General features: G+C 45.0%; 1 protein-coding gene across 3 annotated transcripts; it reads left to right on the top strand.

The window, feature by feature from the left end:
• Positions 1-1,876: 1,876 nt before the first annotated feature.
• trim101 (tripartite motif containing 101) lies at positions 1,877-18,538 on the top strand. 3 transcript variants are annotated; one of them, XR_001162691.3, is made up of 11 exons: positions 1,877-3,732; positions 6,256-6,404; positions 6,536-6,710; positions 6,968-7,063; positions 7,233-7,466; positions 7,553-7,575; positions 7,696-7,820; positions 7,963-8,264; positions 9,369-9,481; positions 17,212-17,346; positions 17,867-18,538. XR_001162691.3 is itself a non-coding variant. In XM_012835044.3 (10 exons), the coding sequence occupies exons 1-9, from the start codon at positions 3,568-3,570 to the stop codon at positions 9,453-9,455; spliced, it is 1,341 nt and encodes a 446-aa protein (XP_012690498.2). In that variant the 5' UTR covers positions 1,877-3,567; the 3' UTR covers positions 9,456-9,481; positions 17,867-18,538. The 3 variants fall into 3 exon arrangements, 2 of the variants coding, with proteins under 2 accessions (XP_012690498.2, XP_012690496.2); XM_012835044.3 differs by lacking the exon at positions 17,212-17,346 and having other exon boundaries at positions 6,271-6,404; XM_012835042.3 differs by lacking the exon at positions 17,212-17,346.
• The last annotated feature ends 692 nt before the right edge of the window (positions 18,539-19,230 follow it).

Here is a 19,230-nt window from a genome sequence, read left to right as displayed (position 1 = left end):
AACACTGTGCATAGATCCTCTTTGTATTAACCACTGTTAACCCCTCTATGCAGACTGCACTGTAGATCATTTAGAGCCGTCAGGAGCCGTTGTTTCTTCCAGCGTACCAACTCAGTGCTCCTCCTGTGTGTGTAAGTAGGTCAGGGAAGGCATATGCTGTTGAGCTGGAGGCTGCAGGAATGTAAAGCGTGCGCAAGCATTGTGTTCTTCAGCTTATATATCCTCTGGAGTACAGTCTGCAGCATAAACAGATGTGCGCTTGTGTCAGGTGGGGCATTTGGTTTTGCTTGTGGTTGATGTTGCCTCCTCTGCCCAAGTTGTTGTCAGTTATGTGGCTGTCAAGCCTGCACTTCTAATTCATTTGTCACAAATCTTTCGTGTGTTTTGTGATTTCAGTTTTTCTAGAGCGTACACAATTGTGCAAAGCCGTTGTGGCTAACAAAAGTTTGCCGATGTGGTTTGCAAGGCAGCTGACATGCTGAGAACGTGTGACTTTGGCCGTCTGTCCAGTCACTACAGTAGAAAAAGGAAGCTACACTTGAAATCAGGTAGAGTTTTAATTTCAGCAAGACATCGTCAGGCTTTATCTGTACAGTGTGTGCTTTCGATTACCAGTCCATTGCTGTGTTTTGGTAGTTGACGCCAGAGGTAGCCCCCAGTTTAGCCGCGATGTGCGACATTGTTGCGAGAGAGAGGATGCCTCAGTATTCAAGCGTGCACTTGCTTCTTATCTGTTACCATGCCAACAGGTGCTTCACAGTTACCATGTGAACAAGTGCTTCCCTCAGACACTGCTGAAGAACATTAAGCCTTCAACAAACCACAAAACGTGGCTTCCAGATGAGCCTATCTATGCATGTGTGACTAACTAATTGCTGTTGCAGACTGGAGGCGGTGTGCTGTGGGTGGTTTGCTGGCTATGGTGGTGGTACCTGTTCTCGTTTCTTCCTAAATGCTATCAGAATGACTGATCATTCATTGAAAATGCATGAACTGGCACCACATTGCTGAGCTTGAAATTTGCATCATCTGTTTGGTTGGCTTATTTAGATGAGCTCACTGGAGAAAAAAACATGAGGATTAACTAGATTTAATCACACTACTGTACTCCTCAATAGGATCACTGTCAGACTTCGGTAGCTTGATCCATGCTATTGTGTTTTCACCTTTCTGTTAACTAAGAGGTGACTAAATACTAAGCCACATTTCAATGATGCCCATAGATTTGCACTGATTTTATTTATGTATCAGTAGTTTGTTTTTGTTCAGCTGTTTTTGTTGTTCCAGTATAATAGACCTGACATGCTTTTACGTGAAGTATGTGTGTGTGTTGACAAAGGTGTTCCTCAACAAGTGCTGGAATGCAGGTATCAGTCAGTATTACGGCTCACACTGTCCTCTCTTTACCGTGCCCTATGCTATGCCGTGCCCTATACTTCCACAACCCCTGGTACTCTTCATCAACAAATCATCTACCATCCTCTTCCTCACTGTCCTCACCTCTGCCGTGTTCTTTTTTTCCCAAATAAACAAAAGCATTAATATTAAACTTACAACTTCCTCCAGAGTAGTTCAACTGGGCTCCTTACTAGAAAATAGAAAAACTCCCGAAGGAGAGTTTGAATAGCAAAAGATTTATTTTTTAGACATATAAAAGAATGGCATGGTCACATTCCATTACTAAACATGGGTGTGCCAGTTTGTATGCTTGCGTGTATGCGTCTGGATGTATATCTATGTGTGTATGTGTGGGATGGGGGGGATCAAGCCTTTTCTAGGAATCCTCATTCCAGTTGGAAGTGTATTGATCCATTTCCTATGTGTTGTAGAAATTCGCAATGGGAACACTCTTAACACCCCTTTACGACTGTCTCTGTAATATTTATCTTTTCAAATGTACGTTACTTGTCATATTTGTTTTAGGTCTGAGTTCTGTCTGTGAGTGTGTGAGTTTTGGTTCCACGACCTACAGTGTTTCCTATATTTTCCTTTAGTCATAAAATTATTTATGTTGTCTGCATGAGTGTTGAAAATGAAGATACTGACAATCAGTGAAGGAAGAAATTGTAGATTATGTCACTAGAGTTTTTTGAAGCAATCTGATAAGATACATGCTATCATAGTACATTCCTAATAAGTGTTTTGGTTTGCATAATGCAATTTCATTTAACAATGCTGCATTGCTCTATTTTTTTTCATAGTTTTAGACTAGAATTTATAGATTTGAAAAGTGTACTGTACAATTTGATTTTCTGGCATTACATTGACGAGGGAAGTTTTAGCTGTGAGTTTTCTGTGTCCTGTTTTAAGTTTTAGCAGAGCCAAAAGAGTTTCTTTTTTATTTTCAGTGTAATCTGGATCTTTGTGGATGTCCGCTGGTTTGGTTGGTTGAATTACAAACCCATCACATGTCTTTGTCTCTGCTGTGGCTTTGCCCTGAGAGCAAAGGCACATTTTCAGTGTGAACGTCTATACCAAAACTAGTCAAAATGAACCAAATAGATACAAAACAGAAGTACATAGTTTGCGACACAATTTTCTTTATTCTATTTTTCTTATGTTTTTAATAAATTACCATTAGTTCAAATCGTGTGCATGTAGATTTTGGGGAGATACCAGAATGTTCAAGAATACTCAGAATGAGTCAGTCAGTTGTATGTATATTGAGAGAAGGCAGACGTTGCATTCTGTATTAATGTTGTTCAAATAAATGTTTCTGAAATTAAGAAAGGTTCTGGTCAGTGTTTGTTTTTAATAGCAGCATGTTCTCCTTCTGCTCCCTTTTTACCTCCATGTGTTCTTCCTAAACATCCCCAATTACCAGTCATACGATCCACCACAGTAATAAAAGATTTAGTCACAAAAGATAACACGCAAACACACAAGCCCTACTCACTCCACATACATAACGCGATCAACAACTTAACTCATAGACAAGGAACAGTAAAAGCCAGGTTAACTAGCCCTCTCAGACACACACTGTGCTTTGCCATGATTAGTACAGTACACCCCATGGACACAGCACAGTCATCAGCTACTGGCTGTTCTCCTCGGAGGCAAGCGCGCAGAGCAGCGGCGTAATTGGAGAAAGAGCACTGCCATAGTTTGCCCGCATTCCAGCCACTGCCTGATATGGACAGAGTGGTAAAGGGGCAGCCCCTGGGTGCCTGCCAGTAACCAGACACCCACCCGCCAAGCAGCGCTGCTGCCTGCCGCCACCATTGCAGCCGTTACACCCTCTCACCCACCAACAGGTCACCGGGGAGGATTACGGTACAAGGCAACTGCACTCTCCTGTGCCTCGAGAGAGAAGAAGAAGAGAAGGGAGGAGGGACAAGGAGGAACGAAAGGCAAGAAGGGAAACAGAGAGGCAGGAAGGAAGAAAAAGTGTGTACGACTGGAAGAGGACTGACTGCCAAACCAGTTACCATTCCAGTGGATTCCTCCTCTCTCTCTCTCTCTCTCTCTCTCCTTCTCTCTCAGTCACATCTGTATGCACCCTACTGCTCCATCCCCTCTTGTTTCTCTCGGGGTCTTCTGTAACGTGTAGCACAGAGGCTGAGGACCATGTCGCTGCCCCTGGAGCTGGGCCCCTACCACCGGGACCAGGCCCTGAACACACTGGAGAGGCAGCTCATCTGCCCTATCTGCCTTGAAGTTTTCACCAAGCCTGTGGTCATCCTGCCCTGCCAGCACAACCTCTGCCGCAAGTGTGCCAACGAGCTCTACCAGGTGTGTCCCAGCCACGTGGTGCAGTTAAGAGGGAGTAAAGAGGGAATGGAGTCTTTTCTGTAAAATACATGCAAGAGTATGTCCAGAATGGCATTACAAAAGGATGATTTTGTGTGTACACATGTGTAGGAAAGAGGGAGAGACTTTAAATCAGTGCCTGTGTGACTGTCCTGGAAGCTCTTAAAATCTGAAAATAGTCTGCCTTTGTAAATGGACACCCATGTACTCTATCTGTCTCTATGACATAATTACTCAGAGAATCTGTTAATTATTCAGAAACAGATCATAAACTATTCCGGTAAACAGTTTGGCTCAGAATCTGTGAAGAGATTACTAAAAGTGTATGGGGAATTTTGGGTGATCTTTAGGCAAATATATCCGTAGTTCTATTTTCTATACTGTATTTGTTTTGGAAGCACTGGAGGGCTAGATGATCTCCAGTAAATATTTTCAAAGCTACGGCTGACATGGCACTTTAATGTATATCTGGGCCACGGACAAACAGCAGATGACATTTGAGCGACTTTGTAAGCCATACTCCTCCTGCTCAACCTCCAACTGGGGCACATAAAGTCCAGGCAAAGCAGGCTGACAAATTTTTTTTACAATGCTAATATAAGTGCTTGTGCCTCAGCGTAGATGACTGTGGTTGTGGCCGGAGGTTACTAGCTAAGCACTGCCCTCGTACCCCAGCATGCCAGAGGATCAGCTGTGGATTATACATGGGCTAGAGTCAGCACAAGACCACGCTGGAATAGCACACTGTACCTCAAATTGCTGCATATAGTATAGTAGTATAGTATAGTAGATCCATATTCACTTCAGTATTCAGCAATGACCATAATTTCATACACAGACATTTCCACATGTATGTACACATGAGTGTTAATATACTCAGGGCCAACTGTATGTCTCTATACATGCATACAAATAGATAAGGTAAATAGGCTGGTTTAACAGCATCAAAGTATTCAAAGGCGTAGCACACAAATCCCAAACAGGTGTCTGGATCAGAAATGGCTAAACCGGGGCTCAGGCTGGATACCTATGTACTGTGTGTGTATTTATAGTTGATGCTGGATACCTATGTACTGTGTGTGTATTTATAGTTGCATATTAATTTTTTTAAGGTGCTCTTTACCCAATGCAAACAATGAAAGGAGAACTGTGAGGATGAGCCAGTCAGATAGACAAACCTTTCACTTTGCCAAATGTCTCTGTTTGCAATCTGTGGCTATGCCAAATCTTTATCTCAAACACAATGAGCTCACAACCAAACCCCCCCCCCCTTTATAAGCTATCATTAGCAAAGGATGACAGAGGTGAGTCATTTACATTTAGTTATTTAGCAGACGCTTTTATCCAAAGCGACTTACATATGTGCGACTTACAATGTATATACTACCCTGGCCCCGCTGTGCAGGGGAGTAAATAAAGCAATTTATCCATTTGACCTGGCACCCCGACTGATTCAGTATCGTCTGTGTATCAAGCTTGCCCAATAACCCCGTGACTGCACTGCAAGCAGGCAAATAAACATACCACTGCTGACAGTAGATAGGAACCTGATATGGTCACAGACTGTTTGTTAGCAACATAGATCTGGAGGGGGGCTAACCAACTCTATATGTTACATGGAAAAAGTTGGCACGTGATTCTGCTATTCGATACCCACAACTGTCTCACTTCTGATCCTTTGCAAGTCAATGAGGGATGAGAGCGACACAGGCTACAGCAGCAACTGCATGGGCTTATATGGATGACTGGCTGTGGACAGGGACCTATTACACTTCTTCTCCCTCTTTCATGCTGGTGCCGTCTGTATTTGTTAACTGACTGAGGACCCTTCTGGGGGCCTTGTCCAATTTCCCTAAGCCTCTAAGCTAGCCCTGATTCGCACCGTGTGGATCAATTCCGAGAGGCCACAGAACGCCCTGTCCGCCCCAAACAACCAGGCAGCTGAGGTCTATTAAAGACCGCAACTATTTCAGGGTCCTCTCTTTCTCACCTTTCATCTGCCTTCTCTCCCCAGCGCTCCCCGGTCTCTGTTCCTCTTCCTGTTTACCCTTTGCTTTACCTCTGAGAGGGCGCTGAGGGCAGCTGCAAGTTCTCTGACTCTTTCTGAATTCTTCACTGACACCACTGTGACCCTCGCTTGTTGACAAAAACTCAAATGGCAAGTGGTGCAAACAGGCAGAGTGTGGTAAACAGCAGGGGTAATTGAGGGGGGGGGGGGGGGCAAGTGACTATCAGCCCACACTGATAGTCACTTATGTGAATATTCCACATAAAAACTCAAAAATGTCCCTGGAGTAGCAGCTGACTACAAATGCTCAGTGAGGCAAGAGTTATAATTAACACATGCCAAGTGTTGATGATGATGTCTTATACCCCAAGAGCATGAGCATTAATGATTTAAAACATGCCTTTGTTTACAGCAGTCTTGTTCCTGACAGCTGACCTTTTCTGGCTAGTTCTATAAATTCCCTGCTGGAGAACAGACTTGCTGAGTAAGAGATGTAGCCGTCTCTGTTTCAGGTTGGTACCGGTGGGCGGTTCCGCTGTCCCTCCTGTCGGCATGAGGTGGTTCTGGATCGGCATGGCGTGTACGGACTACAGCGCAACTTACTGGTGGAGAACATCATTGATGTTTACAACCAGGAATCTGCTTGGTGAGGGATTAAGTTAACTTATCATTGTATTGTTAGGTCAAAAAAGTAACTTTAACAAAGATTTGTTTTATCGTGATTGTTTTGTTTGCTTTGCGTATCACTTTTACTGCAATGTTACTCCATGATTCAAGTTCCAGGCCCCTGCCAATAGTTCCAGTGCAACTGACCTGTGAGGAACATGAGGGCGAGAAGGTCAACATCTACTGCATCTCCTGCAAAGTTCCCACCTGCTCTCTCTGCAAGGTTTTTGGAGCCCACAAGACCTGCCAGGTAGCCCCTCTGGCAGAGGTCTACCAGCAGCAGAAGGTGAGGACTCACATGGACAACTGGTTAAAGGAAGGTCATTTGGCAGCAGGTATCATCTATTATTAGTCACAGTAATGAACGAACAGAGGCCTGTCTGTGTGCCAATGCTCATACCGCTCTATGGAAGCATATCTTATTTGTTCACATCATACTGTAACAAAAGTGTCTGGATGTAAAATAAAAACTAAACAATCAATGTCAGAAATTCCAGTAGACTTCCATGTACATGGGTACATTTCAAGTGAAATCCCTTACAGGCTGAACTCAATGATGGGATCGTCTCAGTCGTGGCCAGAAATGACCAAGTCCAGGCTGCCATCAGTGAAATAGAGGAGATCTGTCAGACAGTAGAGGTTTGTTCAAACCCGTTTTTGAATAGGCAAATAATGTGCCAATGGGGCCATGTAATCTCAATTACTTCACTACAGATAAAGGACATTATAGCATGTCATGACAATCTCAGTAATTTTAAACAATACGGAATTTACTACAATGCATACTAATATGCCCTCACTGTCACAGGAGAACAGCAAAACCCAGAAGCAGGCTCTTTGTGAGAAGTTTGAACGTCTGTCTACTATCTTAGAAGAGCGCCGGAAAATCATGATGCAACACATCACTTATGAACAGGATGAGAAGACAAACCATACTCGATCTCTGGTGAGGACCTATGGAGAGCATGTGGACGCTAACACCAAGCTGGCGGAGACTGCCCTGCACACCATGGAGGAGCCTGAAATGGCTGCCTTTGTTCAGGTATCCAATCTGGAAGGGATTTTGGATAGGATATTTGTGTGTTATTGAGCTTGAGTGTAACAGTAGTGTCTTTTTCACCACCACAGAACGCAAAGATTCTTATTGAGAGGTAAGTGTTACCGCTTTGTTCATCCACCCTTTGGAGTAGCTGTGGTTTTTATCTTGGGGAACTCATTGGTTATTTATCAGCCTTTGTTCTCCTCGTGTCTGCCATGACTCACCCTTCAAGAGTCAATGAGGCTGCCAACGCCTATGTTGTGGAAAAACTTGAGCCTGGCTATGAAAACATGGACCACTACAAGGCGGATTTCAATGCAGAGGAGAGGGCTCTCTCCCAACTTGACTTCGTCAAGAGTGAGTCATCAAAATGTAGTTTTTTTAAAATATATTTTTTGAGTGATAAACATAGTGATATTTTAAGCAAACCCCAGTACTGATTACAGTTTATTGAGACACTTTGTTTTCATTTGCGTAATGAAACTTCCATCTTCAACAGCTGAAGAAGAGGAGGAGGTGCCAGAGGAGCAAGAGCAAGAGCCTGAGACAGAACCTGAACCCATTCCAGAACCAGTGGAAGAATTGGAACCAGAACCAGAGCCTGAAGCCAACCTTGATCCCATCTTAGATCTTCCCCCTGAGGCAGACGATACCGAACCAGTATTGGAGCTGAAGCCTGAGACGTGGGCCATCAAGGACTCAGAGGAAGAGGCTAGGGAGGAGGTTCGGGGCGAGGCCGAGGGTTGCTCAGACCCTAAAATGGCGGAGCTTTGTATACAAGAAGGGATAAGCACCCAGCAGGTAAAACCAGTTTGCTCTTGTGTCCTGCTTGTGAAATGTTCCAATATGTTCCAATATGTTGCCATTTCGTCCTCTTTGTTTCACCAATCTGTTTTCCTCTCAGGCCCAATCAGCCATAAAATCTCCTCAGTGTGCTTTGATTTCCTGCTTTTCAACTTGGTTTATATAATACTATGGTCATACATAATGTTCTTTTGTTTACTATGATGAACAGTGAGTATAACACCATCCGACTAGCTCTTCTGACATCTCTAAGAAAGTCTTTCCTTTCGCCTACCTTACAAGGATGAGCAGGAGTGCTGGCGCGAGGAGCATGATGCAGGTGACTTGGGAATCCAGAGCTTGCTGGCAGAGGCTAGCGAAGATACCAAGCTCTACCCCAGCTGGTACAAAGCCAATAGCTGGCAGGTGGCTAGTCCTAGTATGGGTTTAACCAGCGAGCCACTGCAGGTGCCTGACTGCCTTCCCCCAGTAGTAAGGGATTCCTCGCCCCAGTCGCAATTCCAACAGACCTTTCCACTACCCGCATGGATGAGCAATGGTTTTATCCCCATGGCCCCAGAAATCCCAGCAAGTCATTTTGAAAGGGTTTCTTCTGAGACCTCTCAAGGGTTCCTCCATCAGGCAGGGGATAGAGGCTCTGATGTAGGCGAACACTCTGCCAACCGAGGCAGTATGGTTGCCATCTCTCCACAGGTCAGTTTTTCTCGGTCTAGGTGGTAGTTGTTATCACGCCGTGACCACCATTCACCATCACCATCGCTGCTGCTGCTCTTTTTCATCAAGTCACCTCTGCATCATGGCCACCGCCTTGCCTCTGTCACCTCCTCAGCACTCTTCATCCTCTTTTTCTTCTCAGTTAAGGGAAGGGCCTTTTTTAGGTGACTTGACAAATACAATAATATGCTCATGGAAAAATGTATAGCAAAGTATTTGGGGTAATTACTGTAGAACTCTTGTGATGTTGGGAATCATTAAGTGCAGCTGAAAACTGTGTTGTGAAGCCACCTGTTAATGGTCTTTCCCTCTGCCATGTCACTGTGTACAAACATCACTCTGAGAATCTCATTGCCATGTTCCTCCATCACTTCCATCTCTTTGTAGGCTGTCACCTTCTTCTTTTACTTCCTGGCTTTGATGGTCATTCTTCAGCGGGTTTGGGGGCACATTCAGTGCATCATTTGTACATAGCAGAGAAGGAAGAGCCAATTTTCCAGGTACTGGTCTGAGAATGGGCTTATGTGAATGAGGGGATGTTTTGGGACAGGGATAGACATGACCAGATATAGCAGATGGCTAAGTGTGTGTATACAAAGTCTTGCTTGCAGCCTATCACGTTTCCATGGCATGCTTTGTTTTTCTTGGCAATGAAGTATAGATTGTAAAATGCTAAGGTCATTATGCCGTCTTCGGTAAGCTCTACGCTGACAGCCAGCTAAACTCTTCCTACAAATCACGACTCTGAAGATGTACGTAGTCCACAGGTTTAATGATAATAGATAGGAAGTGTAAACTGAAATTTACAAAAGACATAGACAAATAAATTCTAGCATAAACATATAGTCATTGCATACAGTTACGATAGGTTAAATAAACATATATTGTATCTCACAAAATTCACAACAAAGGATAAAACATACCAACGATGCCTTGTTAAGGTCCAGATGTATGCAGGTTAGCTGTAGATAACACGAACATTAAATAATACGCTTGAATTGGCTGAACTGATTAGTTCGTTTGTCTTATTTATAGTTATAAACGGGTCACGCGAATTGACAGTTAAGGCTTGATTTGTAAAATGACAACTTGAAATAAAAACACTTATTGAAATGCACGAACCATAACGGAAACACAATAGAATGTTAAACATTGTGACAAAACATCTATTCTCTCACCTCCCAACCAGACACATTGTAACAAAACACTCCCCACCTGACGTGGATACACGTCACAACAAAAGTCCATACACAATTAATTTACTGGGCCTCTGGAGGTAGAAGGAGCACTATTTCAGTGACTGGCCTAAGAAAGAGACTAGTCCCTCCTGGTTTGATGGTCTTCACCTCGACCTGGCGCACTTTACTGTCCTTGCCAGGGAAGGCCTGTGTTATCAGTCCAAGAGGCCATTCATTCCTGGGTGCTTGTCTGTTCTTAAGGAGAACAACACTTCCTGGCTGAATGTTTGGCTGGGTGGACTGCCACTTCTTGCGCGCCTGTAGTGTTGGGAGGAATTGCTTCTTCCAGCGGTCCCAGAAGGTGTTTGACAGGTGCTGAACCTGTCGCCACTGGGACTTGTAGAGGTCAGCAACTCCGAACTCACCGGCAGGAGCAGGAAGAATGTTCATCTTTTGCGTGAGAAGTGCTGCTGGCGTGAGTATGAGTGGGTCATCAGGGTCCGTTGTCACTGGAACAAGTGGCCTGGCATTGATGATCGCCGCTGCTTCTGCCATGAAAGTCACCAGCACTTCGTGGCTGAGCTTGTCTTTCAGCTGGAGGAACATTGAGTCCAGAATTCTCCTTGTCAGTCCTATCATTCTTTCCCATGTTCCGCCGTAATGGGATGCATGCGGAGGATTAAAGGTCCAAGTGCAGCCCTTGTCTGACAGGTAAGTCTTTACCGCAGAGCTGTCAATGTTGGATGGTATCTTCAACTCTTTGCAGGCACCGATGAAGTTCGTGCCGCGGTCTGAACGAATGTGTTTGACTGGCCCGCGTACCGAAAGGAAGCGCCGTAGCGCGTTGATGAAGCTAGACGTGTCGAGGGATTCTATGACTTCAATGTGCACAGCTCTTATGCTCATGCACGTAAAGATCACCGCCCACCTCTTACTGTGTGCGAAGCCACCTCTGGTCTTGCGTGATGAAACGTTCCAAGGGCCGAAGACATCCAGACCCACGTTTGTGAATGGAGGGTCTGTTGACAGACGATCAGCTGGCAGATCAGCCATTTTTTGGATGCTGAGTGGAGCTCTGAGTTTTCTGCAGGTTATGCACTGGTGGATGATGCTGCTCACTCTTTTCTTCCCACCAACTATCCAAAGGCCAGCTGAGCGGACCGCCCCTTCTGTAAAGTGACGGCCTTGATGATGGATTTGTTCGTGGTGGTGTCTGATGAGCAAAGTGCCGATGCAATGCTGACCGGGAATAATCAGAGGAGTCTTTTCACTCTGTTCAAGGTTTGAAAGGTGAAGGCGACCTCCGACTCTGAGAAGGCCATGTGTGTCAATGAACGGATCCAGATTTCTGAGAGGGCTTGTTTTTGGCATCTTTTCTTGCTTTTGAATGCACTTTATCTCTTGACTGTATATTTCCTGTTGAACTGCTTGGATGATTATGACTGAAGCTTTCTCTGATTCTTCAACTGTGAGTTCTGCTTTGCAGTAATGCCAGCCCTTGCATGTACTGTTTTCTCTCTGAGTCGTCTTGAAGTGACGAGCTATGTGGATGAGGCGAGTGACTGCACGAGACAGTGACTTCCAGGTGGAGAACTTGGCGAAGCGTTGAGAATCAAGCTGCTTGGACGAGGCTATGGTGCTTAAAGTAGACACCAGAGGGCGGATGTCTGGGTCTGAGCTTGGGTCAACAAGGTTAAAGGCACTCTCAGAGAGGCTGGGCTCTGGCTTATACAGGAATTTGGGTCCACTCAGCCAGTTGGTGTCGTTCAGGTGGCCAGCAGGAACAGAACGTGTTGCGTGATCTGCCGGGTTCTGGTCTGTTGGCACGTAGCACCACTGGTCTGGGCGGGAGGATCTTCGGATGCGTAGCACCCGGTTGCTGACGTAGACATAAAAGCGCCTGGTCTCATTGCAGATATAGCCCAGGACCACTTTGCTGTCTGAGAAGTAGGTTATGGTGTCAAGCTGCAGGTCTAGTTCTGCTGAAATCAAGTCTGCTAACTCAACAGCAAGCACCGCCGCACAAAGTTCAAGTCTTGGCACTGTGTGTTCAGGGCGGGGGGCCAGCTTAGCTTTTCCCATGACAAATCCGATCTGGTGGTTCCCATCAGCGTTTGTGACTTTGAGGTAGCTCACAGCACCGATGGCTTTGACTGACGCGTCACAGAAGATGCACAGTTCTCTTCTTACTGCTGCTGACGGTGAAGCCTGTGTGTAGCATCTGGGAATGGAAAGCTTAGAGAGCTCGGACAGAGAGGCTCTCCATGATGTCCAGGCATCCTCCATGGCTTGAGGCAAGGGTGCATCCCAGTCGCCGTTCTCAGCGGTGAGCTCTCGCAGGATAGCCTTGCCTTGGATTGTGACAGGTGCGACGAATCCAAGCGGGTCGTAGAGGCTATTGATGGTTGACAGGACACCGCGGCGGGTGTAAGGCTTTGTCTCGCAGGAGACGTTGAACAGGAAACTGTCTGTTTGGAGGTTCCAGTCGAGTCCGAGACTGCGTTGGAGCGGAAGCATGTCTGCATCGAGGTCAAGGTCTTTGAGGTCACTTGCGTGGTCACTGGATGGAAAGGCCTCCATGACCTCTTTGCTGTTCGCTGCGATCTTGTGCAGTCTCAGGTTTGACTTGGAGAGAACTTCCTGTGTCTTTTTTAGCAGGTCGACAGCCGCCTCAACTGTGGGCAGGGACTTCAGCCCATCGTCGACGTAGAAGTCCCGCATCACGAAGTGTTTCACATCTGGGTCGATGTGGAACTCGTTGACTTGAACAGACTTGTGTAGGCCGTGAATAGCTACTGCAGGTGAAGGGCTGTTTCCGAAGACGTGGACCCTCATGCGGTAATCCACGATGGCTTTGGAGAGGTCATTGTCTTGGAACCAAAGAAAACGTAAGAAGTTCCGGTCTTCTTCTCTTACCCCGAAACAATAGAACATCTGTTCTATGTCGGCTGTGAAGGCGATAGCCTCTCTTCTGAACCGGATCAGCACTCCGAGCAGCGTGTTGTTTAGGTCAGGTCCCGTTAACAGCACATCATTGAGTGACACGCCGTTGTACTGGGCACTGGAATCGAACACCACACGAATTTTCTTTGGTTTCTTCGGATGATACACCCCAAACGTTGGTAAATACCACCGTTCTTCATCTTCACTGAGAGGAGGAGCTAACTCAGCATGGCTGTTCTGTAACATCTTGTCCATGAAACTGAGAAAGTGTTCTCTCATCTCAGGCTTTTTGTCAAAGTTCCGCTTGAGAGACATTAGGCGCCTCAGCGCTTGTGGCTTGTTGTCTGGGAGCCGTGGGCGTGGACTCTTGAAAGGTAATGGTGCCACCCAACTGTTGTTTGAGTCTTTCCATAGGCCTTCATCCATTATCTTCATGAAAGTGGCATCCTGAATGGAGGGAGCCACCTGATCGTCATCCTTGGTCCGCTTGAACACCGTGCATCCAAGGTGATCGGCTTCACAGGTGAGGTGGTCAGCAGGATACGCTGGGGGCTGACCAGTGATGTTGACGCTGCTGAAGTTCTCTTTCACATGGAACACGTTGGGGCATGGAGCAAAGAGAGTGGGGCGTTTCAGCTCTGTGGTGTTCGTGTGGAACGTGCTGATTGTCAGTGGTTTGTGGACATTGCCTAGGCACACATTTCCAACAATGACCCACCCCAAGTCCAACTTCTGTGCAAAGGGCAGGTTGTGAGAGCCATTCACCTGTTTGCGGACTTTATGCACTCTGATAATGTCCCGTCCTAAGAGAAGCATGATTGGGGCTTGGGGGTCGATGTCTGGGATGCGGTGTGCCAATGACCTTAGATGAGCATGATGGAGAGCCACTTCGGGGGTTGGAATTTCCTCTCTGTTGTTCGGGATGTCATTACATTCTATGAGACTTGGTAATGGTATGCGAACAGTTCCATCAAAGGATTCTACTTCATAAGCATTGGCTCTTCTGCCTGCTGATTGCTTCACTCCAGCACATGTTCTCAGTGTGTATGGAGCGCTTGGACTTTGGTCGTTGAACACGTCGAAGAACTGTGAACGAGCCAGTGACCTGTTGCTCTGTTCGTCCAGGATCACATACAATTTCACTGCTTTTTCTCTATGGCCAGTCGGATACACTTTGACGAGGCATATCTTCGAGCACGAGCGGTCTGTGAGCTCGCCACCGCAGACTTTAGTGCATTTGTTGTTGACATGAGACTGTGGTGAAGCTCCCTCCTGCTCCCCGCCGTGCTCAGAAGCATGGCCGACCTCTTGTTTCCAGGGTGCAGGTCCAGGGTGAAGTGCTGTGTTGTGTCTGTCGCTCTTACATTCAGAACACTGTACGTTGATCTTGCAGTACTTTGCTATGTGGGACGATGAAGAGCAGCATTTAAAGCACACATTGTTATCTTTGAGCAGTGTTTTGCGCTCTTCAATGGGCTTCTCTCTAAATGCCCGACACTTACGCAGAGGGTGTGGCAGGTTGTGCAGTAGACACAGTTTATCACCGTTGTTTGTAGGTGGCTCACCCATGTCAGATGTGGCTCTGGGGGATACCTCTGTCTTGTGAACGGAGACCTCTCGCTGTCTGTTTGGCTTCCATGCTGTTTTCTCTGTCCAGGGAGCCGTGTCTGTGCTGGCGATGAAGTTGAAGCTGGGATCGTTCATAATGCATGCCTGCTGGCAGACAAAATCCACAAAGAAGGCAAAGGGAGGATAATTCACCTGTTGCTGACGCTTGTAGGCTGCGCCTGCTGTCGCCCACCTCTCCTGAAGGCGAGATGGGAGTTTCTGTACGATTGGGTTGACGCCCCTCGCCGTGTCAAGGAAAGCGAGGCCGGGCAGGTCTCCTTCACCCTTAGCTGCCTGCAGTTCCATTAATAGATCGCCCAGCTTCGTCAGCATAGATCCATCTCGGCTTGTTACTTTTGGGAAGCTGTCAATGCGTTTGAACAGAGCATTTTCTATTACCTCTGCTGAGCCGTACGTTTGCTCGAGCCTGTTCCATGTCATGGCCAGTCCTGCTTCTGGGTGGTGTATGTGGATTGCTCTTATCTGTTCAATGTGTTCTGCTGACTCCTTGCCCAGCCACTTAAACAGAAGATCCATCTCCTCACTCGGTGTCAGATTAAGGCCACTGATGGCATTCAGAAAGGAGCGTTTCCATGCTCTGTAGTTTTGTGGCTTGTCGTTAAAATGAAGTAGGCCTGTAGCCACAAGTTCACGGCGGGCTAAATATCTTACAAAGTCATTTACATGTGAATAGCCATTATCAGAGCTCGGTGGTATGGCATAACATGCATGAGAAGGACTGTTGCAACTATGTGGCCTGGAATGGCGTGCAGGATCAACATGCTCACCGCTGAACCCGACGCGAGGCGGATCAGCATCTTCACACATCCTGGCTAGTGGCCCATGGATATACTCTTCTGTGTGGATGAGAGGCTGCTGTGAGGGGAGAGGATGTGGAGTAGTGTTGTTCTGATGCAGATACGACTCAGCTTTGATGTGTTCAGCCACATATCGCTTTGTGCGTTCTGAAGCCACCAATGGGACAGAGTCCATGTTTAGCCCACACCTGTCTCCCTCACTATTCTCATCAGTAGCAGCCTCAAGTGCATCCGCTTCAGCAATGGCTGCAGCTGCCTCTCTTTTATGCCTAAGCAATTCCAACTTCAATTTCAATTTAGCCTCTTCTTCAAAGTAGAGCAGACGTGCCTTTGCTGCTTCGGCTCTTGCTCTAGCTTGGACTGCCGCAGACCTTATGGATGATGCGCTGGATCTCACTGAGCACTGGGCTTCCGAGCGTGTATTTAAAGATGTGGTTGCCCTTGGCAACGACATGGCGGTTAGCTGTTAGCTTGCGTTATCTTGCCTGTTGAAAGCTCGTTGTTTACTTTGCCGTCTTCGGTAAGCTCTACGCTGACAGCCAGCTAAACTCTTCCTACAAATCACGACTCTGAAGATGTACGTAGTCCACAGGTTTAATGATAATAGATAGGAAGTGTAAACTGAAATTTACAAAAGACATAGACAAATAAATTCTAGCATAAACATATAGTCATTGCATACAGTTACGATAGGTTAAATAAACATATATTGTATCTCACAAAATTCACAACAAAGGATAAAACATACCAACGATGCCTTGTTAAGGTCCAGATGTATGCAGGTTAGCTGTAGATAACACGAACATTAAATAATACGCTTGAATTGGCTGAACTGATTAGTTCGTTTGTCTTATTTATAGTTATAAACGGGTCACGCGAATTGACAGTTAAGGCTTGATTTGTAAAATGACAACTTGAAATAAAAACACTTATTGAAATGCACGAACCATAACGGAAACACAATAGAATGTTAAACATTGTGACAAAACATCTATTCTCTCACCTCCCAACCAGACACATTGTAACAAAACAGTCATATTCAGGCCAAGATAAACAAAACTGTCTCTATGCCATGGAAAGGAAAGTGTTACTGGTCATAGTCTTATTGCTTTATGAAAATCCAAAATAACAATTTGGAAAAAAGGCTTTTCCAGCATAGTTAATATTTTAGCATGTAAAACAAAATACTAGCACAGGCATTTTCTTCTTATTGAAAAAAAGGTTCATGCTTATAGTATGGATTTTATCTGTAGCTGAATTGTTGTATTGTGATTGTTTTTCTTGGTCAAAGAAATCACACACTGCATGTGTTGTTGCCACAGTGGAGAACCCAGTGAAGAAATCTTGGCACATAAATTATTTTGCCTATTACACTTCCAGTATTTGTGTTTTGTAATGCTCTGAAATGGCTCCCCTTTAATCCATTTCAATCTGCAGGAAACTCTTGGCAGACACACTGGATATCTGTGACAATGACTCAGCAAAAAATTGTAAAACAGAGAGGAGGTTTTACAGAGGGTATAAACATTTGCACAAATGATCCAAACCAGCCAGATATATAGAAAACCGATACAAAGACAGATACATCAGTATCAGGAAAAGGGAAAAAACAGAAGGAGGAAGAAAATGAAAAAAGAAAGAAGGTAAAGGTACTCAATGTCTGTTCCCTCCCTCCTTTTCTAGGGTCACCCCCCTTCAGTGGGACCCCAGGACGGGAGAGTGATGGAGCAGAGCATTGGGTCAGCTTCTGACCCCAGCCCTGGTAACCCCTTGTGGCTGGACATGTAGGGTGACAGGGCAGACAGGCAGGTCAGTCAGGTCAGTATAGCTGGAAGAAAGGAAACAGGTTGTCACAGTATTTCAAGTCTTCGTGAACTTGCATGAGGTAGAGTAGGTATCAAAATAGGATCAATGTGGTAAGCAATATGCTTTCAGCTAATACATTCCAAGTCAAGTCCTATACTGATTTGTAGTGTAGAGGAGCACTTCATATGCCCTAACAGCTAACCATAAACCACTATGTTGTGGAGTTGCATGCGACCTCCATCTTGACCTCTACATACAGTATAGATTAAATTTTAGAAAAGTTATTTCAGTTATTTCATGTATATGAGTGTCTGCCAGCAGTTTTGTGTGGCCCTTGGACATCTAACTCAGTTTACATGCTCCTTAGAGATAGCAGTTTTCCATAAAAGTATCATTCAATTATGTGTGTGTGCATGCTCGTATACTGTTCATACTATGCCAGTTCGTCTGCATATATGTGCTCATGTCCATATATGTGAGTATGTCAGTTTCCCTGTGTGCATGCATGTTTATTTCCTCATTCTCTGTGCAGTCTTTAGCACCGGCATACCCTGTGCAGGCAAGGCCCAGTCTTCCTGCCAGCAGTGAGTCTGCACGCCTGAGCTTCTCATTCTCCTGGCTGAACGCTCTCTCCAAAAAGGCAAAGTAGTGAGAGCCTTGTGTCAAGCAATGCCCCGCACAGACATCCATGAAGGGCAAACTGTAAATGAAGACCTGCAGGTGAAAGTATGCTGATTCCAGCCAGTTCTTGTTCTGAAGAAGACCTGTCTATGCTTGTACTTTTCTGCAGACAGTGGAACAGACAGATTATTTCTTGCCCTCTATTATGAATTGTCAAATCGAATAATTTCTTTTTTATTCTTCCGACTGACCTTAGAAAAATGACATCTTTGAGTTTTTAGCTATCCATATGCAATGTGCACATTTACTATTATTAGGTACGGATTTGCACCTTCCCCGAGATGTATTATTTGATTGCTGTGTTCAATATGTCTCAATGTTTCTGAGCTATGGCTATTCTAGGCCCACTGTTTGGGCCAGTATTTTTCAGTTGTTTTAGAGACATACACCGTAGTTGATAATTAATAGTTCCCTTGAACACATTTTCTCTTAACTCTCATTGATGATTTTATGTCTATCAGTACAAGATGTTGAATGTGTGATGTCATTCAGTGATTGTAGAATAAAGGGCATGAACCATAAACTTTTGCTCTTCCACGATATGGGGTTGAGGACACTATTCAGAGCGAATGAATCACTACATTTACATTTTAACATTTTTATCTTTGTTTTCATGAAATCAGAGCTACACCTGTTTAGCAGGATGCTTGTTATGGGCATTATGTGCACTGATATTAGACAGATTTAGTGGAGAAGGGAGAGATGGAAGAGAAGAAGTGTATGGGTCCCTTTTAAAAATGATGGTAATACTGGACAGACTGGTCATTTATCACAAAACTGAACAAATACAAAAACAAGGATGGGGACTAGAAAAGAGGAAAAAAAACACCATAGCAAATCCCAAGTGCCAAGCTATATTGTGATTCATGTCGCTTACTTAAGATGTTAGGGAGAGATGTGAGAGGGAAATGTATCACATTTCACACCTAACAAAGTCTAAAGCATAGCGACAAACCCACCCCTACTGGAGGGGAAACAATCAGTGCCACACTATGCAACCAAGGGCTGAAACATTGTTGAAAATACCTGTAGCTAGCTAAAAAAATATTCAAAAGATTATTTTAGCACCTTATGTCTACCAGAGAGGAAAATGTACAGCATTTAGCATATAGCAAGGCATAAAATAATTCTCTCAACTCTTTCAGAATAAGTAGATAAAAACAAGTATCTAATTGATACGAATTAATAGATACTTATGAGGATATATGTACTGTA

The sequence above is a fragment of the Clupea harengus genome, chromosome 4, assembly GCF_900700415.2.
Source record: "Clupea harengus chromosome 4, Ch_v2.0.2, whole genome shotgun sequence".
NCBI lineage: Eukaryota > Metazoa > Chordata > Actinopteri > Clupeiformes > Clupeidae > Clupea > Clupea harengus.
The sequence above is the reverse complement of the archived record's forward strand: the minus strand, read 5'-3'. Positions and strand labels throughout refer to the sequence as shown.